This window comes from Dasypus novemcinctus, chromosome 12 (assembly GCF_030445035.2).
Source record: "Dasypus novemcinctus isolate mDasNov1 chromosome 12, mDasNov1.1.hap2, whole genome shotgun sequence".
NCBI classification, from domain to species: domain Eukaryota; kingdom Metazoa; phylum Chordata; class Mammalia; order Cingulata; family Dasypodidae; genus Dasypus; species Dasypus novemcinctus.
In genome coordinates this window covers 108020733-108048259 of record NC_080684.1, presented here as the reverse complement: position 1 = coordinate 108048259, position 27527 = coordinate 108020733, and the positions used below count along the sequence as shown (strand labels likewise).

Here is a 27527-nt window from a genome sequence, read left to right as displayed (position 1 = left end):
ACTCAGAAATTTAAAAATTTCTAAGCATAGAGTGGACAAAACAACAGGGAGGAATAAAGCAGAGATGCTTGAACTCAGGAAAGGAATGGAAGATACAGACAAAACAATCTCAAAAATGAAGGATAAATTACAAAGTTACCAAAGAAGAATGGACTCACAAAAATCTTAAGAGGCATTTATGGGAAGGGGCTGTGGCTCAAGCAATTGAGCCTCTGTTGACCACATGGAAGACCCAGGTTTGATCCCCAGGACCTCCTGGTAAAAGAAAAAAAAAAGAAAGAAAGAAAAAGGAAAAAGGCATCCCAGACCTATTATCCATGTGGTGCAGCAGTGCTCCAAAATGTATTCACCAAATGCATTAATGTGCCACAACGATGAAAGAGGATGCTGATGTGGGAGGAGTGGGGTGGTGGGGTGTGGGGTATGTGGGAACCTCTTACATTTTTTAATGTAACTTTTTGTGATCTGTGTACCTTAAAAGACAATTCAATAAAAAAAGAAAAAAAAGAAAAGAAAAACTAAGGCATTATGGATTTATCACAAACCAAAATTAATAAAGTAAATTTTATTTTGCTTTCTGGAAAACAAGAAAAGACAAAAGTAAAACCCTCTCTTAACATCTTACTCAAAGGTGAAAGACTGAAAGTTCCCCCGTAAGATCTAGAACACAAGGATGTCCACTGTCCCCACTGTTATTCAACATTGTACTAGAAGCTCTAGCCAAGGCCAGCAGGCAAGAGAAAGAAAGAAAACAGCATCCAAATTGGAAAGGAACAAGTAAAACTTGCCCTATTTGCAGATGACATGATCCTATATGGAGAAAGTCCTGAAAAATCCACAACAAAGCCACTAGAGAACATATATCAGGGAATAAAACTGAGTTCAGTCAAGTGGTGGGGTACAAACTGAACATGCAAAAATCTGTGGTGTTTCTATACACTAGAAATGAACAATCTGAAAGAGAAGACAAAAAAATTCCATTTACAAAAGCACCTAAAAGAATCAAATACCTAGGAATAAATGTAACCAAGCTAGCTGCTAAAACTAATACCATAATAGGAGCTGGCTTAAACAATGGGGATTTATTTACCAACAGTTTTGAGGCCGGGATAAGTCCACGACTGAGGCGTCAGCGAGCCAAGGCCTCCTCCCCAGTGACTGGGGCAATCCTGGATCACTGGCTTTTCCATCACGTGGCAATCTTTCTCTTCTGGGTTCCAATGACTTACAGCTTCTGGCTGTTCCCCATGGCATCTCCTTTGCGACCCATTTCCTTTCCTTCTAAGGCCTTCAGCCCTACTAGATCAAGGCCACTCTCCTTCAGTCTGGGCACACCTTAGCTAATAACATCCGCTCGGGTACCATATATAAACAGGTTCATGCCCAAGGACACGGGGGCCATGTTGGGACCTGAACACGCCTTCTGTAGGGGACATGGCTCAATTCCCAACAGACACGAAGGAAGGACTTGCACAAAGAAAAGTGCATTGTTGGAAGAAATCAAAGAAAACCTAATAAATGGAAGGACATGCCATATTCATGGATTGGAAGACAAATATTGTTAAGATGTCAAATCTGTCCAAAGTGATTAACAGATTTCAGTGCAATTCCAATCAAAATTCCAACAGCCTTCTTTACATAAATGGAAAAGCTAAATATCAAATTTATCTGGAATGGTAAAGGGCTCTGAATAAAAAATAAATCTTTAAAAAGAACAACAACGTTGGAGAACTCATACTTCCCAATTTTAGAACACATTACAAACTACAGAAATCAAAACAATATGGTACTGACACAAGGACAGACATACAGACCAATGGAACCAAACAGAGTTCAGAAATAAACTCTCAACATTGTGTGTCCTGCTGTGGCCCACTGGGTGGACTGGGGGAGAGTGTGGACTACGATGTGGACCACTGTCCATGTGCTGCAGCGGCGCTCCAGAATGTATTCACCAGGTGCAGTGGATGTGCCACAATGATGGAAGAATTTGTTGATGTGGGAGGGGTGGGGTGGGTGGAATGGGGAGTATATGGGGACCTCATATTTTTCGAATATAACATTTAAAAGAAAATAAAGAAGAAAAAAATAAAGAAATAAACCCTCACATCTACATCCAATTTTGATAAGTGTGCCAAGTCCACTTGATAGTCTCTTCCACAAAGGGTGCTGGCAAACTGGATAGCCATATGCAAGACAATGGGAATAGACCCTGACTTCATACTACATACAATCATGAACTCAAAATGGATCAAAGACCTAAATACAAGAACCAAAACTACACATTTCCTAGAAGAAAACAGAGGAAAATATCTTCAGGGTCTTTTGTTAGGCAATGGTTTCTTAGACTTTATACCTAAAGCATGAGCAACAACAACAAAAAAAATAGATAAATGGGACTTCATCAAAATTTAAATCTTTTGTGCCTACAAGGAATTTATCAAGAAAGTAAAAAAATAACCCAATTGGAGAAAATATTTGGAAACAACATATACATACAAAAAAATTCTACAACTCAACAAGAAAATGAGACAACCCAATTAAAAAATGGACAAAAGTAAACAAAATTTCTCCAAATATATATAAATGGCCAATTAGCACATGAAAAGATGCTCGATATCACTAGCCATTAAAGAAATAGATATCATGAGTTACCATTTCACACCCACCAGAATAGCTACTATTCAAAAAATGGAAACTAGAAAGTGTTGGAAAGTATGTAAATAAGTAAGAACTAATAGTTCCATTGTTGGTGGGAATGTAAATGGTGCAGCCACTGTGGAAGATGGTTTGGCTGTTCCTCAGAAAGTTAAGTACAGAAATAACCATATGACCCAGCAATCCCACTTCTAGGTATTATATATCCAAAAGAATTAAAAACAGGGATATTTGCCTACCTGCCCTTATAGCTGCATTATTCACAAGTGCCAAAAGATGCAAGCAACCCAAGAGTCCATCAAGCACAGAACTTCCAGTACAATGTTGAATAACCAATAATCAAAATGCAGTATACACACACAATAGAATATTATTCAGCTGTAAAAAGGAATGAAGTGCTGACACATGCTAAAACATGGATGAACCCTGAGGACATCATGTTGAGAGAAATAAGCCAGACACAAAAGGACAATACCATATGACCTCATTGATGTCAATTAACTGGAAAGCAAACTCAAAGTCAGAAACTAGTAGATACAGGGTACCAGGAGCCGGGGGCAGGTGGGGAATAAGGAGTTAATTGTTCATTGGTATAGAATTTCCATTTGGCTGGACAGAAAAATTTTGGTACTGGATAGTGGCAATGGTAGCATAGCATTGTGAATGTAATTAACACCACTGAATTGCATATTTGAATGGGCTTAAAAGGGGAAATTTTAGGTTACATATTTGTTACCAGAATATATATTGTTAAAAGCCATAGGACTATAAAACAAAAATCAATGAACCTTAATGTAAATTATGGACTACAACCAATACTATAATTATGATAACATTGTTTCATCAATTGTAAAAAAATATCACACTAATGGAAAGTGAAAATAGTAGGGGAAATTGCGTGTTTAGGGGCTGGGGGTGGGAACTCTGCACTTTCTGCATGACTTTTCCATAAACTTACAATTTCCCTAATACACATACAAAGAGAGAGAGAATTTTAAAAAACAAAGAAAAGCTAAAAATAAAATGATGGACAAAGATGTAGAGGGTGTACGGAAACAAAAAGAGAGTGGGGACAGCTGCCCTAATGTCCCACACAGCAGAATTCATTTCTAAAAGTATCAAACACTAAGGAATATTTAAGGACCAAGTAACACAGTCACCACTATTCTGGAGCAAAACTGAGAGACACAGGTAGACACAGAGAGAAACACACTTTTGAGACTGTAGCAACCCATTCTCAGAACAATCCAGAGCAAATGGACAAAAACAGCTGTTGACATAGCTCTAAGCACCAAAACCAGTAAGAGAAATCTTAGTGCAATGAACTTTACGGTGAGAGAGAGCACACCTTCTTCACGAGTGCCCGTGGGACATTCACAAGGATTGAGTACATTTTAGTTCACAACAAAACATCAATAGTGGCCATAAAGCAGAAGTATTACAAACAACCTTCTCTGACCACAGTGCAATAAAATTAGAAATTACTAACAAAAACTTTTATCATAAATTCTTTCCACTAGAATTATTGTTTTAATCTTATTTTAAAATTTCCAGAATTTACAAACATTCTCCACCCATCAAGTGACAACTGCCCTTTTCCCCTCCTCCCATCCCCTGGCCACCGTGAATCCACTTTCTGTCTCTAAGAATCTAAGAATTTGCCATTTCTAGATAATTCACGTAACTGAAGGCATGTGTCTTGTTTACTTCACTCGGCATGTTTTCAAGTTTTACTTATGTTGCTGCAAGTCTCTGGACTCCACCCCTTCTACGGCTGAGTAAGATTCTGTCGTGTGTGCGCACACATTTAGCTCATCCGCCATCTGTCGACCGACGCTGGGGCCGCGTCCCCCTTTTGACTGTTTGAACACTGTTGCTACCACACTGCTGTACAGCGATGGGTTTAAGAGCCTGCTTTCCATTTCTTTGGGTATATATCTAAAAGTGGAACTGCCAAGTCAACTTTTCAAGGACTCTCCAAACCACTTTCCAAGTGACTACACCATTTTACATTCCCACCAGCAATGAACGAGGGTTCCAGTTTCTCCACTGAGAAATATTTGAAAACTTCTATAAGTCTTGGTCAAAGAGGAAAACCAAACTCAAAGAGTAGAGTTTTTTAAAAATCGCAATGGAAACACTATACATCAGAATCTATATTTAAGGTAGTTACCAGAGAAAAATACACAGCAGTAACAATTTAATCATACAATTAATAAAAGTAAAATAAATTAATTTAATTCCCAGAAAATGTGGTTCAAAGGGAAGGATAAATAGATACCAGAAATCAAAATTTTTAAAACTCATAGAACTATACAAACAGTGACCCTTAATATAAACTGTGAACTACAGTTAACAGTATAAATGCAATGATATTGTTTAATCAATTGAAACAAAGGTACCACACTGATGCAAAGGGTTATTAATAGGAATAATTGCTTGCAAGGGGTCATATATGGGAACTGTACTTTCTGTATGTTCCTTTAATTTAAAAAAAGAAAGAAAACAACAAAGTAAACCAAAAAGGAAAGGAAGAAAATAGCAAAAGTAAAAGCAGAAATACATGAAAGAGAAAATTCAGTAAATTAGTGAGTCTAATTAATAAAAATTATTATTTAAAAAATAAATAATAGGCATACACTACTTAACTTAAACATGAAAAAGGAACAAATATACAAAATAATAAATGATAAAAGATAGAGAACCATTAAAACAGGAAAAAAGTTAATATCATGAAAGATTATTTTGCAAAACTCCAGGCAACTAAATTTGAAATCCTAAATGAACCAGATACTTTCCTAGTCATATGATGATTTTCAAAACCAACCTTGTTAGAGCTAGAAAGGCTTAGCAAACCAATTTCAATTTTAAAAAGATAAGGAAACCTTCCTAATTCCTTTTATGAAGCAAATGTAACATGTAAAAAATATATATGAAAGAAATAGTACCCTCCAAAAAAAAACAAAAAACCACAGAATAGTATCATTCATGAAGAGAGCACAAAAATACAAAGACCAATACTATAAAAATGCTCACAAACAGAAGAGAACACACCACCATCTGAACGCCTCATTGATCCTTCTCTTGCTATTATGTGAAGGGGGTAAACTGGTGGGAAAAGCTCAGCTTCTGGTGTCAGTAGACCTGGCCACCCCATGTACTTGCCAGGTGACCTTCAGGTGTCCTTGGGAAGCCATGTGCTCCACGTCTCATCTGCAGAGCGGGGAGAGACCCCCACAGGGCTCTGCAAGACCCAAGTGAAGCAGCACGTGGCAGAGTGCTCAGAGCGTTCCACAGAGCCTCACTGCGAGAGCAGAGCGCTTGGCTTTCTGCAAACTCACAAATGCCTGCAGCCATGAGCCAGAAGAGACACCCCCAGTCTCAGAGCCAGGCATTCCTTAACCAACGATCATACAGGCAAGCAGGGATCTTTTTTCCCCAACAACTTAGTGTGGAGTTGGAAATACAATGAAACCAACAGAAAACAGAGTGCATCATAAGGATCCAGTAACCAATTACTGGCAATTATTTTTTTAATGCAATGGAATTGCTAGGGCTAAAATGAAAATAACTGCACACCATGCAACAGCCAGAAATGGGTCAAAGCGCAGCTCCTAACGAGCGCCCGAGGGCCTGCCTGCACTCCCTGGCATCTCAAAACCTCGCTCTGGCTGGCAGCCGGCCTGCGAAACTCATGAGCTGCTTGGGGACCTCTGGTCTCAGGTACCGACTCTTCCCTCCACAGTCGCAGCAGGCTCCCCAATGCCCCCCTTACGCCACCCTTGAGCCAGCACGCTGGGCGTCACGGGCCCTCGACGATGCCATGTCCCATCTGGCGCTCTGCAGGCTTCACTACTCAACCCTCAAGCAACGCCCAGACCTTAGGGCTGTCACACCTCACTGCTGGGCCCTGCAACCTGCAGGACTTTGGGGGAGAAGGGCAGGACGGGTGTCCACAAACTGTTTAAATTAATGTTAACTAAATATGACTCAGTTTCGAAATTGTCTTGATACTGTAACAATGTAACCTTTGTGAAAAAAGGAAATACCGTGACATGTCAAAAAACAAAATGGGCAGTAATTTGTATTTGGGATGGAAGAAATATTCTAGAATGCTGTAATACAAAAAAATCAAGAAGAGCAAGGATTTGCAGGGAGAAAGGAGGATGTTCTTCCAATGGAAAGGACAAGGCCTTCGATTTCGCCCCCGCCTCTCTCTCAGGCTTTAGTTATCACCCAGGGCTTCTGGTTCCAGACCAGGACGCAGGGCCACGGAATGCCGGGGACACCGTGCCAAAGGGGTCAGGGGTCTGCTGGGCAGAGCCTCAGCCAGCAGCAGGCGCCCCAGGGCGGCCGTGACCACCTCCACACGGGCCCTGGAAACCCTGGATTAATCCACTCCCGAGTGTTGTGGAAGGCCCTGGACTGAAGCCCTGAAGGTTCTGGCCATTAAGTTACACCGTGGATTACTAGAGTCAGATGTGGAAGGACTCTCTAAAGCAATTTATTTGTTTCCTCTTAACCAGAGCCAGGACCACTTCAGCAAAGGCTGCAATTTAAAACAGGAAATGAAGACAAACTCATTTAAAAGAAAGGAACTGAATCAGGAAGGGAAAAAAAGAGTGAAACTGTTTTTCAATGGAAAAGAAATAGAGCTTGTTCTCTGAAGGATGCTACAAGGCAGGGTGCAAGGATAAAAGGCCGCATTACATTCCAACAAGGAGGAGCTCAGGGAGGGCGTCACTACGAAACACCATCAAGTGAAGACATCAGTCCTTTGCTGTAACTGTCAGGGGCAAGCACAAAGGCGGCACGACCAGGTAAATCCACGGCAGGCACCGAGAAGAGCCAGGCCACGCAGCGACGTGCCACGCCGGCTCCGCCCAGGGGTCCCAGCCGGGGTCACTCTGGGGGCCAGGCAGGCAGGCTGGGATTCTGGGTCGCGAGTGCGTAACTTCTGCACGCGCCTTGCCCCCCACGCCCCCCGCTCTTTCTAGGCCAAGGCACCAGAAGGCCGGGGTGAGAATTCAGAGGGAGGGAGTGAAGCGCGTCTGCCCACAACCTGAGCGTGTGACCCTCGCACGGGGGAAGGAGGGAGGCACTGGGCTGCTCTCCAGAGCGGCCGCTCCCCCATGCGCGTCGGCCTGCGGCTCAGCCGCAACGAGGACGAGGAAGCAGCAGCAGGGGCGGAGCCCGCCGGCGCGGGTCAGCCCAGACCTGGGGGCCTCGCGGGCCCGAGCGCAGCCGGACGCCCCGTGAGTGTTAGATGGACACCAGGAGCTGTGCCACAGGAGAAAGGGCTGCACCAAAGCCATCACTTTGTATTCCCGAGGGGGATGCCTGAGCCGTGGGGGGTCTGACGGGGCGGGGTGAGGAGAGCGCAGGGGGGCAAGATAGCAGGCACAGCGTCTGGGGAATGGGCCCGAAGCCCGAGAGGGCGCTCTCCCCCTGGGCGGCTTCTGCCCGCAGAGGCTCCCCTCTCACCTGAGGGGAGCACCGGCATCTTTCTCCACATGGACGTGATCAGACATGGACGAGGCCGCGCCACGGGCTGCGTCTGCACAAAGCTGCCCGGCCTGCAGCCATCGTCCACGTGGCTGAGGGCGCGTCACAGGCCACAGACCAAGCCACCTTTTGTGTAAGGTCCTCCTGTGTACCAAGTCCACAAGGGTCTGCTGGTCAAACATGTGCTTCCATAACAGAGCCCTAGGACGGTAACACACACACACACATTCTCACACACACTCCTTACCTTTGCTGAGTGCCAATTAGGCCAACCGAATAAGCTACCTTTAGGTTGAAAATTCAAAAGTCAATACCAGAGGGAAGCGAAGCGGGTGTGGCTCAAGCAGTTGGGTACCCGCCTACCACACGGAAAGTCCCAGGTTTGGTTCCCGGTGCCTCCTAAAGATGAGCAAGACAGCAAGCAGACACGACAAGACAACACAGCAAGATGACACAACAAAGAGACACAGCAAGGAAACACAATGAGAGACACAACACACAGGGAGCAAAGGTGGCTCAAGTGATCAGGTGCCTCCTTCCCAATGGGAGGTCCCAGGTTTGGCTCCCAGTGCCTCCTAAAAAGAAGACAGAGAGCAGACAGCAAGCACAAACAATGGAGGGGCTGGGGGGAAGGAGATAAATAAATAAATCTTCTTAAAAAGTCAATACTAGATAGTGTGTAGCTTGCTCCTGGTTCTTCAATTAATTCACTAAGTTACTCAGCATCTCTGAGTTTACGGCCCGTGTGGGAAGAGCTGCACACTCAGATACTGAAGGAGCTACAGATGAGCGAAGCACATATGTAAACACACACACAGGCGGACGTCCTGCCTAGTGCCATCAAGAGGGTATCCCAGTCAGCGCTCAGAGCCGGTCAACAGCAGAATGAGATGGCCATGCCTTACGTGGCTGGTGAGAGTATCCATCTCAACATCTTTCTGGAAAAGAGCCGAGCAAACGTTATCAAGACTGGAAAGGGAAACGGACTTTGGCCCAGTGGTTAGGGCGTCCGTCTACCACATGGGAGGTCCGCGGTTCAAGCCCCGGGCCTCCTTGACCCGTGTGGAGCTGGCCCATGCGCAGTGCTGATGCACGCAAGGAGTGCCCTGCCACGAAGGGGTGTCCCCCGCGTAGGGGAGCCCCACGCGCAAGGAGTGCACCCATAAGGAGAGCCACCCAGCGCGAAGGAGGGAGCAGCCTGCCGAGGAATGGCACCGCCCACACTTCCCGTGCCGCTGACGACAACAGAAGCGGACAAAGAAACAAGACGCAGCAAAAAGACACAGAAAAAAAAAAAAAACAGACAACCAGGGGAGGGGAGGGGAATTAAATAAAAATAAAAATAAATCTTTAAAAAAAAAAAAAAAAAAAAAAGACTGGAAAACACTCACAGTAATTTTTTTAGTCCCCCGCCCCTTGGGCTTCCCGGCTATCTGCTCTCTGTCCATTCACTGTGCGTTCTTCTGTGTGCCTGTATTTATGTTTATTTATTGCCCCCCGCCTCGCAGCTTGTTTGTTGTCTGCTCTCTGTGTCCATTCGCTGTGCACTCTTCTGTTTCTACTTGTCTCCCTTTTTGTTGCGTCGCCTTGCTGAGTCTGCCCTCCGTGGCACTTGCAGGCCGTGTGCACGGGGCCTGGGCTGGCTCTCCTCAGCGTGTGGGCGAGCCTGCCTTCACAAGGAGGCCCCGGGACACGAACCCAGGGCTCCCCCATATGGTAGATGGGAGCCCAACTGATTGAGCCACAGCCGCTTCCCAAGATTTATTTTTATTTATTCCCTCCTGTTATGTTTTTGTGCTCTCTGTCTGCTCTCTGTGTCTGCTTGTAGTCTCTTCAGGAGGCACTGGGAACCGATCCCAGGACCTTTGGTGTGGGAGAGGGGCACTCAACTGTTTCAGCCACCTCAGCTCCCTGGTTTGCTACACCTCCCATTGTCCCTCTTCTGTGTCTCCTTTGTTGTACCATCTTACTGTGCCAGCTCACCCCCCCATATGGTAGATAGGAGCCCAACTGATGGAGCCACAGCTGCTTTCCAACTCATAGATTTTTAAATCAGGGACTCTTCTTGTAAGAAGGCTTAAAAAATAATTAAAAATGCATTCAAACCCTGAACAACTAACAAAACGATGATGGGCCAATCCCATCCCAAGAGCACAGGGTATTCCTCAGCCCTATAACAGCCACACCACTTCCCAGCCTGAAGCTGCAAGTGGACCTCGCCCTAAATCCCTCAAGACTGGGGAAGAAACAAAAATAAAGGGGAGTGGAGCCACTAACTAAAGCAGATTTACTGCTATTGTAGTTATTATCTTGCATTAACTGAGGAACATGTAACATTGATATAAAAGTAATTTTTAAGTATCAAGGACTTATGAACTGAGATACACTATACATTGCATTATTAGTAGCAGTGGAGAAGTAGAATCCACCAAATGTTCATCAATACAAAGTTGGCGAGTTAGTAGTGGAAGTAAATGCAACACTGAGATGGAGAAAGTGGGCACAGTAGCTGCTGAGGGTGGGAATGGGAAGAAAAGATGTGATGTGGGGGCATTTTCAGGACTTGGAGGTGTCCTGGGTGGTGCTGCAGGGGCAGTTACTGGACATTGCATGTCCTCCCATGGCCCACTGGGTGGACTGGGGGAGAGTGTACATTATAATGTGGACCACTGACCATGTGGTGCAGCAGGGCTCAGAGATGTATTCACCAAGCGCAATGAATGTCCCATGATGATGGAGGAGGTTGTGGTTATGGGAGGAGTGGGGGGGGCGGTATATGGGGACCTCATATTTTTTTAATGTAACATTAAAAATAAATAAATTTTAAAAATAAATAAATAAAAATAAGACAGACAAAAAAAATACAAAGCTGGCAAACTCCAATGTCAACTCACAATGAACAGCATGCCTCTACTTTTTCTTTAAACAGCTTCACTAAGATAGAATCCATAAACCACACGATTCATTTATTTGAAGTATACAATTCAATAGTTTTTAGTACACTCAAGGGATTGTGAAGCCACCATCATAATCTATTTTTAAACCTTCTGTCCACCCCAAAGAAAACTCATACTCATTAGCAGGTAATCCCCACATTTCCCCAATTCTAATCTGTAGATGAGTCTGGAGAGTACTGCTATCTTAACATTAATTTTCTAATCTATAAACGTGAGATGCATTTCCCTTTACCTAGGTCTGCTTTAAAATTCTGTGGGTATGAGAAGTGGTTGTGGCTCAAATGAGAAAGCGTCCACCTACCATATGGAGGGTCCAGGGTTTGATACCCAGGGCCTCCTGACCCGTGTGGTGAGATGGCCCATGCGCAGTGCTGATGCACGCAAGGAGTGCCGTGCCATGCAGGGGTGTCCACCATGTAGGGGTGCCCCACGCATAAGGAGTGTGCCCCGCAAGGAGAACTGCCCTGCACAAGAAAAGCGCAGCCTACCCAGGAGTGGTGCCACACACATAGAGAGCTGACACCACATGATGATGCAACAACAACAAAAAAGCAACAGTTACCCATGCCGCATGACAAGAATGCAAGCAGACACAAAAGAACACACAGCAAATGGACAGAGAGAACAGACAACCGGGGGTGGGGGGTGGTCAGGGAAGGGGAGAGAAATAAATGAAATAAATCTCTTTAAAAAAAATTCTTTGGGTGATGTTTTGTTGCTTTAAGAATATGCATCTTGTATTTAGGAGGTGGTCTGTTCAGAGACACGCTGTTCAGTGCACTGGAGAGACAGAGGAAAATGTATTGATCAAACAATATGATTCTTCATTCTCCCACTAACCATGAGATTGGCATTGTTCTTACTGAATACAATTTTTTTTAAAATGAAGCATTTGTTTGGGAATATCTCTTAAACAGAAGCACAAGTTTGTAAATGAAATTTCTTCTGGACTAATGATGCAAACTTGAGTGTAACAGGGCAGTGGTACAGTATGTATTAGGCTGTTTTCTGCCCTGACAGCGTCTCTCGCAGGTATTCACACTTCATGAATTTAGAGGGAATGGAAAATGAAAAAGTCACCACAATATATATAGCATCTGTTCTGGCTGTTTGGTTATCTCACTTCCATTAAGTTCTGTATTTGTGCCTAAATTAATTGCACTTACAGCAGGTTTGGGGAAGGGGAGACTATTTTTACAAGTCTGTTATTCGCTAGAATGTTAAAACATCCAGCTGTCCCAGCGCAATTTATAGATTAGCCTGCCACTGCCCGTTGCTTTGTAATGACGACTTTTCCATACAAGCAAGAGTTTGCTCATGGCCTCTCTATTCTGTTTCTTGGGTTCATTTATCTATTCCTGTACCAATAACTCACTGCAGTTAATGACTATATTTTTATAATAAATCTTAATATCTTCAAAAAAAATTTCTTTGGGTGATGTTTTGTTGCTTTGAGAATATGCATCTTATATTTTGTTAAATTTATACCTTTATACCTAAGTATTTTTATTCTTTTTAAATACCGCTATAAATAGAATTGTGTTCATAATTTACCTTATGGATTGTTCACAGCAAGTTACAGAAATATAACTGACTTTTGTATATTGATCTCATTTCAAAAAACCTTGCTAAACTTGTTTATTAGGTCTCAGTTTCTTAATGGATTCCCTGGGATTTGCTATACATGAGATCACAACAGTTTTACTTCCTTTCCAAGCTGGAGGCCTTTGGTTCCATTTCCTGCTTAACTCTTCTGGCTAGAACTTCAAGTACATTGTTTTAAGTGTTGAGATGAAACATCCTTGCCTTATCCCTGATCTTGGGGGGATATTAAGTATGATGTTTGTTGTGTGTTTTTCATAGATGCCCTTTATGAGGAAGGAAGTATCCTTCTATTCCTAGTTTGTTAAGGATTTATCATGAAAAGGTGCTGGGTTTTGTCAAATGTGGTTTTTGTCCTTAATCTGTTAACGCAGTGCATTACATTGATTGAGTTTCACGTGTTGAGCCAACCTTGCATGCCTGAGATAAACCCCACTCTTTTCATGATGGATAAGCCTTTTGATAGGTGGTTAGGTTTGGTTTCCAGGTATTTGGTGAAGGATCTTTATTATTCCTAGGGACTTGGCCTGTGTTTCCTTTCCTGTGATGTCTTTGGTTTTGGTATCAGGGTATCTGGAAATTGGATTCAGAGAATGAGTTGGAAAGTGAGAGTGCCCTCCTCTTCTAGTTTTTGGAAGAATTTGTGAAATATTGATGTTAGTTCTTTAAAAGTTTGGTAGATTTCACCAGTGAAGTCATCTTGCCCAGGCCTTTCCATGCAGGATTTTTTTTTATTACTAATCCAATCTCCTTACTTGTTACAAGCCTACTCAGAATTTTTATTTCTTCTTGAGTCAATTTTAGTAATTTATATCTTTCTAGGAATTTGTCCATTTTGTAAATGTTATATAATATCTAGAATTGTTCATAAATTTGCTTAATCCTGTTTAATTTCTAAAGTCATTCACGATTTTGGTAATAGTACTATTATGTTTTTTTTAATTTTTTTATTGTTTGGGGCCTTTTTTGATCGGTCTAGCTAAAGGTATGTTGATTTTGTGGCTCTTTCAAAGGACAACTTTGGTTTTCTTGATTTTCTGTTTCTTCTATTCTCTCTTTCATTAATTTGTACTCTAGCTTTTACTACTTGCTTCCTCTGTATGATCTGGTTTTAATTTTCTCATTTTTTCATAGTCTCTAAATTTGGAAGACTAAATTAATAATTTGAGATCTTTTTTAATATAGGCATTTACACAGCTATAAATTTCCCTTTGGCTGCTTTAGCTCTACCCCGTAAGTTTGGTGTATTGTGCTTTCATTTTCATTCACCTCAAGGTAATTTCTAATTTCTCCTGTGATAGCTTCTTTGACCCAAAGGTAACCCAGAGTTTACTGTAAGTTTTTCACATTTGTGAACTCTCCTATTTCCTTCTGTTGCTGATTTTTAGTATGACTCCCACCCTTGTCGCTGTAAGAAGGCTTGTTTTATGGCCCCCGTAGGCTCTAGCCTGGAGAAGGTTCCACTTGCACCGAGAGACTGTGCATTCGGCTGCGCGGGTGAAGTGCTCTGTGTTCGTCTGCTGATCTTGCTGGTTTTCAGTGTCACTGGATCTTGCTGCTCTTCCACCTAGTTTTTCTTGCCATTATTCAAAGCAGCATGTTGCTAACTTTTAAAGGGTATTTTAAAGGGTGTTTAATGATGTGGGGAAATGCTTAGATAATATTAAACAAAAAGCAATTTTGAAATGTACATATGTAATTGCTAGTAGGTTAAAAAGTACACTGACAAAAAGGCCAGAAGGAAATAAGCAAAATGTTTCGGTATCAGATTGCGGGAAGTGAAGTTATATAGTTACCGAATTTTACATCTTTTTAACAAGTTCTATTACTCCGATCAATGTTAAAATGTTTTTAATTAGAAAAGAGGAGCAGCAGGGCGTCCAGGGCTCTGCAGGGCCGTGGCGTTGCCTGGTCACTTGAGTGGCTGCACGCCCAGCAGCCGCCCCTCTGGTTCTGAACCACTGGCATTCCCAGAGCCCCCTGCTCTCTGCCTCCCCTGCACAGGACGAGAACTGCCAAAGAAAACGTCCTATTCACAGAGGCTTTCATCGCCTCCTCAACTGCAAGAGGCATTCGGGGTAGCAATGTGGAAGATACACCGAGCAGCAGAAAGGAAAGTTCAAAGAAATCATTTCTAAAACTGCCGTTTAACAGTAAGAAACTAGCAACAGTCCTTCCTTCCTTCACTGTCAGTCAAAGCCCAATTTATATCCCAATAATGGAAGTAGGCATTAAAAAAAAGACTACTCCACTAAAATTCAGCTAATAGTAAATTCTCTGTGTTATTTCTCCTGTACATCCCAGCAGTTTAAGGGAAGTTACTTCCCTTGCCAATCGTACACTAATTACATGTACTGCATGCTAAAATGCCAACTTCAGGCAAAATTAACATGTTTAGAAACAACCTATCCTTTAGAGATTCTAACTTACAAGCAGTAATGTAAAAATAAATATTCCTAATGTTCTTAAGTAAATATATTGTTTATTGCAGTCCCTTTCCATATTTGCTTTCAAGAGCAATTTATTTTAAAAGAAAATGGCATATGAAATCAAATCAATTAGAGCTTAAATGAAGTAAGAATCAATTGTGAAATACTCCTCACTTTCCAAAACGCGGTCACAGTCATTCCCTCCAAGAAACACAACCAATGTTCAATTCCCCTGAGGTGTCAGTCCAAACTGCCCAGCCAAAATCACTTCTGACTTTTAATAGCACAGAGGCATCAGAGGGAGGAAAACTACTTCTTTGTTTTTTGCTATGCTGAAAAATAGTTAAATGGAAATATAACTCTCTACTTAAATTGTGCAACTCAAGGGGATGGAATAATATTTCTTCATTTTACATCAAATTTAACATTCTTAAAAGGAATGTGAGTCTTTGTTTGAAAAATACAGGCTTTACTTAAAAACTATACCATGCCCGCAGTGGGGGGAAGAGACTAAAAACATCCGACAGTGGAATGGTTTCAGGAATTATGCCCGCATTATCTCTGTAGAATATTGCACGCGGAGGGCAGAAATGCTCTTGAAAAGGAAAAAGCTTAGGTTATAGGTTAAATGAAAAAAGCATGAAACGTAATTGTACACGTAATGCTCTTGGTGATGTGAATGCAGTGCCTGGAAAAGGGCCTTGCTCCCAGTGCCTACAGAAAAGAAGAAACGGGGAGCCAGCTCTGCTTCCGGCCTGCAGCCCAGGAGGGCGAGCAAGTGCCCAGGCCTGCGCTGCCACCACCCAGAGGCACGGGTGGGGTTCTCCTGTGCCCCCCGTGTACGTGAAGAGGAGCCCGGGCCAATGCAAGGCGGAAGGAGCTGAGCAGCACCTCCTCGGAAGGGCAGGTACAGGCTGGAGGAAGTGGGGGAGCGCCCCGGCTCGCTCCACCTGGCTGTGTGGGAAAATGCTCCCTTCTCAACAGCAGGACTGTCGAGCAATTCAGCTTCCTCCTTCACGCTGACAAGACTTCCCAGGTTTCCCCACACCAAGCAGTGTTTCTATTAAAATTACTTTAAAGCCCCGAGTTTTAACTGCATGATAAACACAAACTTGTTTTAAGGATGCAGTTCAGCTGGTCCTCTGTGCAAGGCGCACTGCCTGGTCAGTAAGACAGTGCCAACTCCCAAGAGCTGACAATCCATCAGTGAGGGACACGCCAAGGACAGAGAACACAAAGGCACATCAGTGATGAGGGAAAACTAAGTCCCGGCGTTCAGAAGCCATGAGGGATATCTGCAAAGTTTACCTCATTGAGAAGCCTGCAGAGAGTAATGTCACTAGTCAATCAGAAACTGCAAACAAAACCACAACCAGCTGCCATTTGACACCCATTAGGATGGCTACAATCAAAAAGCCAGGAAACAGCCAGTGTTGGTGAGGATGCAGAGAAATCAGAACCCTCACGCACTGCAGGTGGGACTACGGGGCAGCTGCTCTGGAAATCAGCTTGGCTGCGCCTCCAAGTTCCCCTGCGACCCTGCCGCCACACTCCTGGCAGAAATGAAAACGCACGGCCACACACACCCGGTTCGTGAAGGTTCACAGAGCTACATTCAGAAGAGCCACGAGGTGGGCCCGCTCCTAGCCCCGCACCGACGGCCCACCCACACGGCCGATGGGGCAGCATCCTGCTGCGCTGAGCGCTACCCCACAGGTGACGCGTGGACAGCGGCTAAGGGAGAGAAGCCAGTCAAAAGAGACCACATGCTATGAGTCCCTCTACAAGAAAGGTCCAGAACAGGCGAGCCTAGAGACAGTGGACCAGGGATGCCAGGGCCTGCGAGGAGCACAATGGGGAGTCCTGCTAATGAGAGCGGGCTTCCTGCGGGGGTGACAAAATGGGTCTAAAACAGGGGCTCTTAATCTCTTTTGTTCCCCAGACCCCTTTGCCAGTCAGGTGAAAATCACGGACCCCTTACAAAGTCCACACTGTGCTGTGTGTTATTTAACAAGTAAGTCACACCCGCACCAACACGCCCCCACAAGAATGTTTTTAAATTTCAATTCACACTCACGGACCCTTTATAAGAACCCCTGGCCTAGAGGGAGGTGGCGACACGACCAGCAGCGGCCACACGGTCCCGTCAGGCCGCAGAGCCGCGCGGCTGTCCCAGCCAGCTAAGGGACCCCTGCCCCAGGGCTCTCGCACCTCCACTAACTGGGGTTTCAGCGTTACAGGAAGGGGGTAACCCACACGGGGCACCAGCTCAGAGGCCCTGGTCGAGCCTCAGGTCCCACCCCGTGCCCTCTGCACCCCAAGTGTCTGACTGCCTTGTCAACAGAGCACGGACCCCAAAGTCCTGCAAGAGGCTCGGGGACCAAAACCACAAATGCAGTTGTCAGAAATCATCCCTGGAGGACAGCAGCGTACGTAAAGAATGCCACCAGCTAAACTTCAGCGGTCTCTGCTCAAACACCCAGCAAACCAGGACTTCACGGCAGCAGCCCCGGCACCCAGCTCGCCGTCCTCGGTGGCACGGGTGTCCCCGTCCTAGAAGACACCCCCCGCCCCGGGTCTGCAAGCGGAACCAGCACAGATGTTTGAAGACACGGAAGCCATCCCTCCCCTCAAATCACTCAGCACCTCCCCCAACTCCGTCCCAAGTGGCTTCTCTGTCCCACCAGCCCCCACCGCCATCACTGACCCAGCACTGCACTCCACGCACTCTGGCCCTCGCTGGGCTTTCCACACCACGCCTGCCCCCCACCCCGTGGCTCCCTCTGCCCGCACACCTGCCCCTGACCGTCCCTCAAGACGTGCCTGGAAAGCTGCCTGGTCTATGACGCCCTGCCCTGGCCCCTAGACGAGCGCGGCAAGCCTCCTCTTGGTAGCATGCCTAATTACTTTGATTACGCTTTCTCATTACACATGTAAGACTTGTCTTCCCTGCTAACTCCACAAGCTGCCAGAGGACAGGCGCCAGGCTTGCAGGCTCCTACCGACCTGGGGTGGGGGTGGGGCCAGAGGACGCTCGGGTGGCATCTCACCCACAGGACCAGCACCACCACCATGATCCACAGAGGCCCCCAGCCACGGCGAGCACAAAACATGGGCACCCGAGGAAACAAACATGGGAAGGGCAGAGCCTCACAAAACATGGACGTGGCTAAAACACTAGCATTCCCCAGACTGGGAACGAGAGCTCAGAGGACTAGAGTGCCACCATCACAGCTGAAAGCCAGCACCCAAAATAGAAAGCGCCCACCAACTAGAATGTCCATTTTCCACAGGGTTCCAAAGCAACGCTCAGTGCACACGTGTGTGTGTGTGCGCACACGCGTGTTAGGGCTGCAAGGAGGCAGAGAGGCGAGGAGAGTCTGAGCTTATATGAAGACACCACCTGTAGGACACCAATACCACTTGCCCTCTCTTCCGGACTATTAACCCGCGGCCGTGCCCTCCACCCTACCTTGCTGGTAATTCAGGCAAATGCATTGAGAGTCACTTGGGTCCGACCATACAAGTTGATGGGAAAGTAGTTAAGACAAACTTATTTACCACATTAATTAAATGGTCTATTTAACAAGGAATGTCAGTTCTCTAATCACATCTCAGTTGAAAACAACTTCTTTCAATTAGCAACTCTGAATCTACTGACAGAGGTCCTGCTGTTCTGGGGTCATTAAGAGCACTTTCATTATCTGCCGAACGGGGGAGTCCGAAGCAGAAAGGCAGGTGCTCCCAGGAGCGGCCTCTCCCCTTCTTAAGAGGTGAAGAGGGAGCAAGCAGCGACAGTTCTCATTAGTTGCTTAGCAATGAAAGACCTCCCACGAAATAATAAATGGAAACAAAGTCTAAGAGGTACAGCAATAAAATTCACTAAATGAGTATGTTCTCATCCTTGGAGGATAATCTGTCCTCGATTAAACTTAATCTCTCCAGATTACGACAAAGATGGAAATCTGAAGCAGACAGGAAACTGAAATGAATGAAAGCACAATCTAGTAAAAACAAGCAAACCCCATCTAAAGACAAATTAAAATGAGTTTTAAATAAAAATGCTAAAGCTAAAGCGCAAAGCCACTCTTTATTTATTTTTTACTCATCGACAAATAAGAAGTAAATCCCTCACTTAAACAAAATTTTTTACAAACTTAAAATAAGTTCAAAACAGGTGACGTTACACTACAGTGAACTGCCACAACATAAATGAAAGAAAAAATATGCAGTACTCAAAGAGATACAGCATAGACCAACCTAAAGTGCCACTAAACCAATTATTTTGCATGTAATTAATATTCTCATAAAACGAAATGTTACCAGTATATCAAAAAATGACGCGATGCCGCAGAAATGCAATTAAATAAGATGCAGTTTTTACCTTGTAAGCAAAACATTCAAATAATATGCTATCACCTCAACCTTATCCATTTAAATCCAGCCCATTAAAGCCAACTTCTCCGATGGCTCTAAGACCCAAACCACAGTCCCTGAATACATTACACGTCTTCTCAAATATTATTCAAAAGAAGATATTAATAACATAACTGCATATTAATGTCTTCAGCAGTGGAGCACAGGGATTTAAAGCAGTTTTTGAAAGCCGTTTTAAAGCATCACATGGAAAACTATTATTCTCTATTATTGGTTGTCATTAATAACATAAAACCTTAAACTTAACAGCAATTTTCAATCTTGGTGTAATACTGCATAGTAACAATAAATCCACGAAAATTAATATTTACTGTTGGTGATGAAACGCATGCTGTGATCTTACCTATGTATTCGCAAATGAAGACCACGAAGAAAGGAGTGACGAGGTCATTGATCCCCTGGACATAGCCGCTGGCAGGATGACGTATCGCCCATATAAACAGTATCCTTTCAAAAATCTGAAAGCACAGTGGACAGGAGATGAAGCAAAAAGTAAATGCACTGGAAGCATTACAGCATAATCATTCTTTTACCAAAAATATGTTTATCGATATTTTTACTGTATCTAATATTAAAATAAACACATACTCTGGTTAACAAATATGAGAACAAATATATAATATTTTGTACATATAATACTAATATAGGGAGTTAATAATTGGGTAGGTTGGAGGAAAAATAGCCAAATGTAAGAGATGGGCTATAGTTAATAGCAATTTTTTTTTTCCTCTCCCTTTTCCAGCCCCCCCAGCTGTCTGCTCTGTGTGTCCATTCGCTGTGTGTTCTTCTGTGACCGCTTCTATCATTATCAGTGGCACCAGGAATATGTGTTTCTTTTTGTTGCGTCATCTTGTTGTGCCAGCCCTCTGTGTGTATGTAGCCATTCCTGGGCAGGCTGCACTTTCTTTCGCACTGGGCAGCTCTCCTTACGGAGGGCACTCCTTGCGCATAGGGCTCCCCTACGTCGGGGACACCCCTGTGTGGCACGGCACTCCTTGCGCGGATCAGCACTGCACATGGGCCAGCTCCATACGGGTCAAGGAGGCCCAGGGTTTGAACCGTGGACCTCCCATGTGGTAGACAGACGCCCTATCCATTGGGCCAAGTCCACTTCCCTAATAGCAATATTTTGACAATTCTCTGTCACAGTTTGTAGCAAGTATTTCACAACAATGCAAAGTGGTAGTGGTGGGGAGATGTATGGAAGCCTTGTATGATGATATGCATATTTGTTTTGTAAATTCATAAGTTTTACTTACTATTTGCTCACTTATTACACTTCTTATATATGTTCATGTAGGAATGATAAACTTCAATTTTAAGAGTTTTTAAAAAGTTAAAATATATATATAAATACAAATACCAATTGCTGTTTAACTTCTATGTAAAATTCCAGTTCTCTTAATTTTGTAGTGATTCCCAAGTAATGCACAGCATTTCATTCACACATGGCCTCATGCCTTCCACCTGAGCTGCTCCTACAGAGGAGGGCTCTGCTCCTCTGGGCCCTTCTGGTAACGACTGCACACAGCTTCCAGGACATTGTTGGGTGGAGCAGCAGCATCTGGGCTGCCAGTGAATACTTCCTCCGTACTGAATGGATGGATAGATGGATGTGTGGACAGGTAGATAAATGAGTGGCAGGAGGCTAGATGACTGAATGGATTGGTAGATGACAAAGACGGATAGAAAAATGGAGAGGTACATGGGTAGACAGATGGATGGATGAGTGGGTGGATGGAAAGGTGAATAGGGCAAAGCCCAACAAAGAAAGATGGTCCAATGATGAGCCTTTGATACTGATGACTATGCTATGAGCCTGTGTGCCTGAAATATGAACTAGGCCTAGAGCTGTAGGATACCTAAGAGTTACCTCCTGAGAGCCTCCATGTTGCTCAAATGTGGCCACTCTCTAAGCCAAACTAAGCATGTAAATGTATTACCTTCCCTCCAGTGTGGGACAAGACTCCCAGGGATGAGCCTCCCTGGTGCCAAGGGATTACTACCAATCACTAATTGGTGATGTGACTAGAAAGAGATCTTGAATAAAAGGGTCAACTCAGACCAGCAAAATATCTCAGCCTACATGTAGGATCATGTGTTAAAAACTGCTTTTTGACCTTGAACAAAAAGGGGAAATGTCAAAGACAGATGAGTTTATATGGCCAAGAGTCTTAAAAAAAGAGTCAGAAGGTCATAAGAGGGGTCACGCTTAAGCACACCTCAGCAGGATCCCAGAGACAAAGTAGATACAACCCCAGGTACTGATTCTCCTGAGAGCTACAGAGACACTCAGGTTCTGTGGTCATGGTAGATGGCTCTGGAGTTTAGTGCCATGTCAGTGGGCCCTACTTTGGAATTTGTGTTCCTGAGTGTGATGGAGTTGGACTCAGATGTGACCTTTCTACATATGCCTCTTCTGTCACTTTTACTGAACCTGTGGTTGGTGCTGCGATTGGTGCATACTCAGGAGACTTGAATCTCTAGACTGTCCATGTGCCAGCTGGGCCCTGAGCCTCAGCCTCAGCAACTCCTACTGTCCGATTTGTTGGACTTACCCTGGCCAACTAACAGAGAGGTGAAGAAGGTCAACCACCACACCAGGGAACCAAGAATGCCTACAACTGCAAGCAGGAGAATTGCATCCATCATCCATGTGGGGTCTAAGCCCCCTCTCAATATAGAGATGGAGTAGACATTACCATCCTAGGGTCCACAGGACGGAGAAATAAAATATGGATTAGAGTGGACTTACTGATATTCTACTATAGAACTGTTGTGACTAGAAATGGAAGAAATGGTAGCACTGATGTGGAGAAAGTGACCACGGTGTTGCTGAGGGTAGGGAGAGGGAAGAAGAGATATGATGTGGGGGAATTTTTAGGACTTGGAGTTGTCCTAAATGATATTGCAGGGAAAGATGCTGGACATTGTGTGTCCTGCCATGGCCCACTGGGTGGACTGGGGGAGCGTGTAAACTACAATGTAAACTATAATCCATGTGGTGCAGCAGTGCTCCAAAATGTATTCACCAAATGCAATGAGTGTGCCGCGATGCTGAAAGAGGTTGTTGATGTGGGAGGAGGGGGGTGGGGAAGGTGGGGGGTATATGGGGACCTCTTATATTTTTTAATGTAACATTTTTTGTGATCTATATATCTTCAAGAAAATATAATTTTTAAAAATGATGGGGGTGGGGAGTGGGGTATATGGGAACCTCATATTTTTTAATGTAACATTTTGTGAGATCTATTAACTTTAAAAAAAGAATTAAAAAATTAAATTAAAAAAGAAAGATAGCAGCCACTGACAGAGAAACTAGCTGGGAAACTATTTATAGTAGTCAATTCATGAATAACTGGTTATTGGTGATGTTAATTTAAAAAATTAAATTACTACTGTAAAAGGGAAAAACGTGAATAGGTGGATGGATGGGTAAGTGGGTGGATGGGGAGATGAGTGGGTGAGTAGGTGAGTAGATGGTTGGCTAGAAGGATGGATGGACAGACAGGTAGGTGGGTGGCCACATATTCTGAATTCCCCTCATAAGGAAAATAATCTTTTTAAACCCTGTAAAGCTATTCCTATTTGTAATGACATATTTAAGCATCCTTCTATCACAAAAAAAATCTCCACCATTCTATTACCCAGATGGTAAATGTGGGAGTTACGCTAGCCTCCTTCTTTCCTTAGAACACTCACCTTAACGGCTCCTCAACCCCATCCACTGTTCTCCATTTTTGTGCACAAGAGGGATTTTACCAAAATACAACAATCCCACCACCCCAGACCACATAAGTGTGCATGTGGCACACCTGCTCACACCTCCCACAAGCCCAAGCCCAGAGGCCACAGTGCCAGCACTGTCCTTGCCCACCCTGTGCCCAAATCTAGCCCCTCCTCCTGTTCCCTCCTCCACTCTGCAGAGCCCCCACCAACTTAGCTGTCAAGATGCACCCAAGCACTGCAGCCTCAGGGGAGACGCCGCTGGCACCTCCTCCCTCTCACGCCCTTCCCATGGAGCCAACCCTTCCCACTTTGTGACTCTCCCGTCCCCTGCTCCTCCCCACAGCAGACGGCTATCGTAGCACCTCACTGCCTGCCTCCCCACCTGCTCCAGCCTGCGTGGGCTCCCGGACAGCGGGGACCAGGCCCCCTGCCTTGTGCCAGTGCCCTGGCAAGGCATCCAAAGGCTCAATGAATGAATCCCGCCACAAACCCAACCTTGCAAAGCCAACTACACTGATACCCCAGAAGTCAACCCCTTCCTACGTGGCTTATATTCCTAAATGCTATTGGACTGGGCAGGCAACATTCCCCAAATCACCACCAATGCCTGCAACAAACAACCAGAGGCAAGCCAGCCTGAGGACCCAGCCCCACCCCCGGCCAGAACACAAGGACTGGGCTGTCCCAAGAAGTACAACTTGGCCACCACTAACCCAGGCCCTGCACCTGGGCACAGCACCACTGGCACAGACGGTGCCCAATGAAATCTGTTGAACAGTCAATACATTCAAACATATTCACACACATTTTCCAGTTTACATTCACAGCTGTCTAGAGAGAAGTGGCTACTTAAACAAGACCAAAAGATCAAAAATCACTCAATGGGAAGCGGATTTGGCTCAATGGATAGAGGTCCACACGGGACATCCAGGGTTCAAACCCAGGGCCTCCTGACCTAGTGTGATGAGCTGGCCCACACGCAGTGCTGATGCGCACAAGGAGTGCTGTGCCACGCAGGGGTGTCCCCCACATAGGGCAGCCCCACGCGCAAGGAGTGTGCCCCATAAGAAGAGCCACCCCTTGCGAAAAAAGTGCAACCTGCCCAGGAGTGGGGCCGCATAAAAGGAGAGCTGATGCAGCAAGATGACGCAACAAAAAGAGACACAGATTTCCAGTACCGCTGACAAGAATGCGAGCGGACACAGAACACACAGTGAATGGACACAGAGAACAGACAACTGGGGGGGAGGGGAGGGAATGAAAAATAGATTTTTTTTTAAATCACTCAACAACACAGCACCATTTTTTTTGAGGTACCAGGGATTGAACTGGGGACCGGGCATACGGGAGGCAGGTGCTCAACCACTGAGCCACACCTGCTTCCCTACATATGCCATTTTATTCAAACATTCAGAAAATACTGGGAGTTAAGACTGGCCTAAAACGCTGTTCACATTGCTAGTGATAAGCACTGAAATAAGGACACTTTTTCATTAGTGCATATGTCTCCAGAACAGAAAGCCAAAACTTAAAAAGTAAATTTACACTCGTTGCCTATAAACACATCAAGTCTTTAAAATTAATCTCCTGATGCAGTTCTACTTTCCAACACTTCACTTTTTTTTTCAACTTACACGGCTATGGACACAAAAATGACACAAGAACGACTCCAACCCCCAAGAGCGCCCCCTTCAACGAGAGGAGGCGGCAGGGGGAAGAGGCGTGTGTGCAGCGCGGCCCGAGAGCAAACGCAACGCCTCACGTCGCCACACCTCCCTCGGGACAATGTCAGGGGCCGCGAGAGGGCCACGTGGAAAGCGCCCCCACCACGAAGCGCCAAGGCGTGCGGGCAGGGCCCTCAGCCCTGGGCCCCCGCATCTCCGCCCGAGCCTCATCCCCACAGCGCCATTTAACTCTCGCGCACAGAACTAAGAGACGGAGCCAGCGCTCGGGGTGAGATGCATCGGCGCCAAGCAAGCCGGAAGCATGACCACACAGCTGCCGCTGGAGGGACACCTGTGTCCAGTCCGTGGAGAAGACGAAGCAGGGCCCTGGCACAGAAGACCCTCAGGCCACCGCCCCTCTCGGCCCCAGGCCTGCACAGCCAGCTGGGCACACCTGTGAGGCGGGGTGGGGCAGGGCAGGTGGCCGGTGCCCGCAGCCAGCCCCAGGAGGCTCTGCGGTCCAGCGCTGCTCACCGAAGCCACGCAGGCCCGCCAGGCCCAGGGGCGCTGAGAACAGGTGCAGGACACGCAGGGGAGCAGGCGGGAGCGGCGGCACGGAGGACAAGGGCCCCGAAGGGGTGCGCGCTCCCTGAAGACACCGCCCAGTTCCACCGGGTACCTCCTTGCGGAGAAGGCCCAGCTGTGTGCCAGGCAACGCCAGCGAGGCACAGACCTCCACCCAAAGGGAAGGGCTTGGCGCAGCCGCGAGCGGGGGGAGACGCACTCCCGAGCCTCCTGCCACGCGGCTGGCAGCCCTGCCTCTCCGTCCTGGGACCTGCTGCCAGGGGAGGACGATGGGGCCAAGCGCACGACCCTGACTGCTTGCGCCCACAGCTTCCAAGGAGAGCCCTGGGCTGCAGCCCCCTCGGCACCCAGCGTCTCACAGCCCCTCAGGCCACAGGGACAGCAGCCGGGGTGGGGGCGCCCACAACCAAGCCCCACGCGGGGGGGAGGGGGCGATGTCCAGAGAACCTGGAGGGCAGGTGCACGAAGCAGAGAGCAGAGCACCGACGAGCAGAGCGGCAGGAGCCAGGGCACAGGGGGGCCTGCGAAGGGGACGAGGCGGGGCCCTGCAGATGCCAGGGCGGAGGACAGAAGGTGGCCCGTCCCTCCAGGAGGCCAGGAAGGAGCCACAGAGCCCCATGAACCCGCACACAGGCACCTGCGCACATCACTGGTGGCATGACAGATGCCCGTCCAAGCAAGAGGCGCCGCGGGAGGCGCTCGCCAGAGGCTCGCGTGGCCTCGGTGCCCTCTGCTGGCCCCTCCGCCCCCAACAGCCCTGCGGTGGGCGCTGCTCTCAGCCCAGTCCACGAGGCAGGCGGGCGCCAGGACCCCCAACCCCCACCTCCTGGTGCTCACGCCCTTGTGCGACCCACCCTCCCCATGAAAGGGGGCAGCTCCCGCCAACAGCCAGCAAGAAGTGGGGGCCCTCGGGCAAGCGACCCACCAGCAGCCCACCCGCCACGCAGACTGAGAGCAGGCCCTCCGCCCCCTGGCGTCTGCGGCCCTGCCCGGCCCCCAGGGCTGCTGTGAGGCCCTGAGCAGAAGAGTGTTTTCAGCTGCGGTGGTCGTGGTACTGTCATTACACAGCAGCGGATAACTAATGCAGACAAGACAACTGGGCACAGAGAAGTCAAGCCAGCGTGTAAGCTAAAGAATCCCCATTGTAAAAGCTACTTCTGCTAAACTGCTTTCAGCAGCCCAGCAATTTAAAATATCACCCTAGCAAGTAGCATTTTTATCCAGTGTGAGATACACATGTTTGGGGCAATTTTTTTTTTTTTAAGATTTATTTATTTCTCTCCCCTTCAGCCTCCCCCAGTTGTCTGTTCTCCGTGTCTTTTCGCTGCGTCGTCTTCTTTGTCCGCTTCTGTTGTTGTCAGCAGCACGGGAATCTGTGTTTCTTTTTGTTGCGTCATCTTGTTGTGTTAGCTCTCCACGTGTATAGCGCCATTCCTGGGCCGGCTGCACTTTCTTTCACACTGAGTGGCTCTCCTTACGGGGCACACTCCTTGTGCGTGGGGCTCCCCTACGTGGGGGACACCCCTGCGTGGCACGGCACTCCTTGCACGCATCAGCACTGCATGTGGGCCAGCTCCACACAGGTCTAGGAGGCCCGGGGTCTGAACCGCGGACCTCCCATGTGGTAGACGGACGCCCTAACCACTGAGCCAAGTCTGCTCTTCTGTTTGGGGCAATTTTATATCCAACTTGAACAGAACAGGAGAGCATGGCACTTCTTACTGCAGCCTTTACAGAAAAAGGACAGATGTCAAACATCAAGGACAGCTCTGCAGAGAGCCTCTTGGCCCAGTCTTCTGAGAGGAGAGAAGAGGAGAGGACAGAAGTGCCCAGTGGGAGGGAGTCCCTGTGGGAGAGAAACGCACAGATGCTGGTGCCCAGACAGGAAAGGAGAGATGCAGACGGCGGCCCAGGGAGGCAGGCCCAAGTCCAACCTGAGGGCTCAGGACATTGTTCCTAAA

The 27527-nt window shown here is 46.3% G+C and overlaps 1 protein-coding gene across 2 annotated transcripts in view; it reads right to left on the bottom strand.

The window, feature by feature from the left end:
• TBC1D22A (TBC1 domain family member 22A) overlaps positions 1–27527 on the bottom strand; it is a 361556-nt gene that overhangs the window by 219741 nt on the left and 114288 nt on the right. For both annotated transcript variants that reach the window (XM_058308954.2, XM_058308955.2), the window contains exon 8: positions 19932–20046. In XM_058308954.2, the coding sequence (XP_058164937.1) occupies positions 19932–20046 (115 nt within the window). The remainder of the gene's footprint in view (positions 1–19931; positions 20047–27527) is intronic.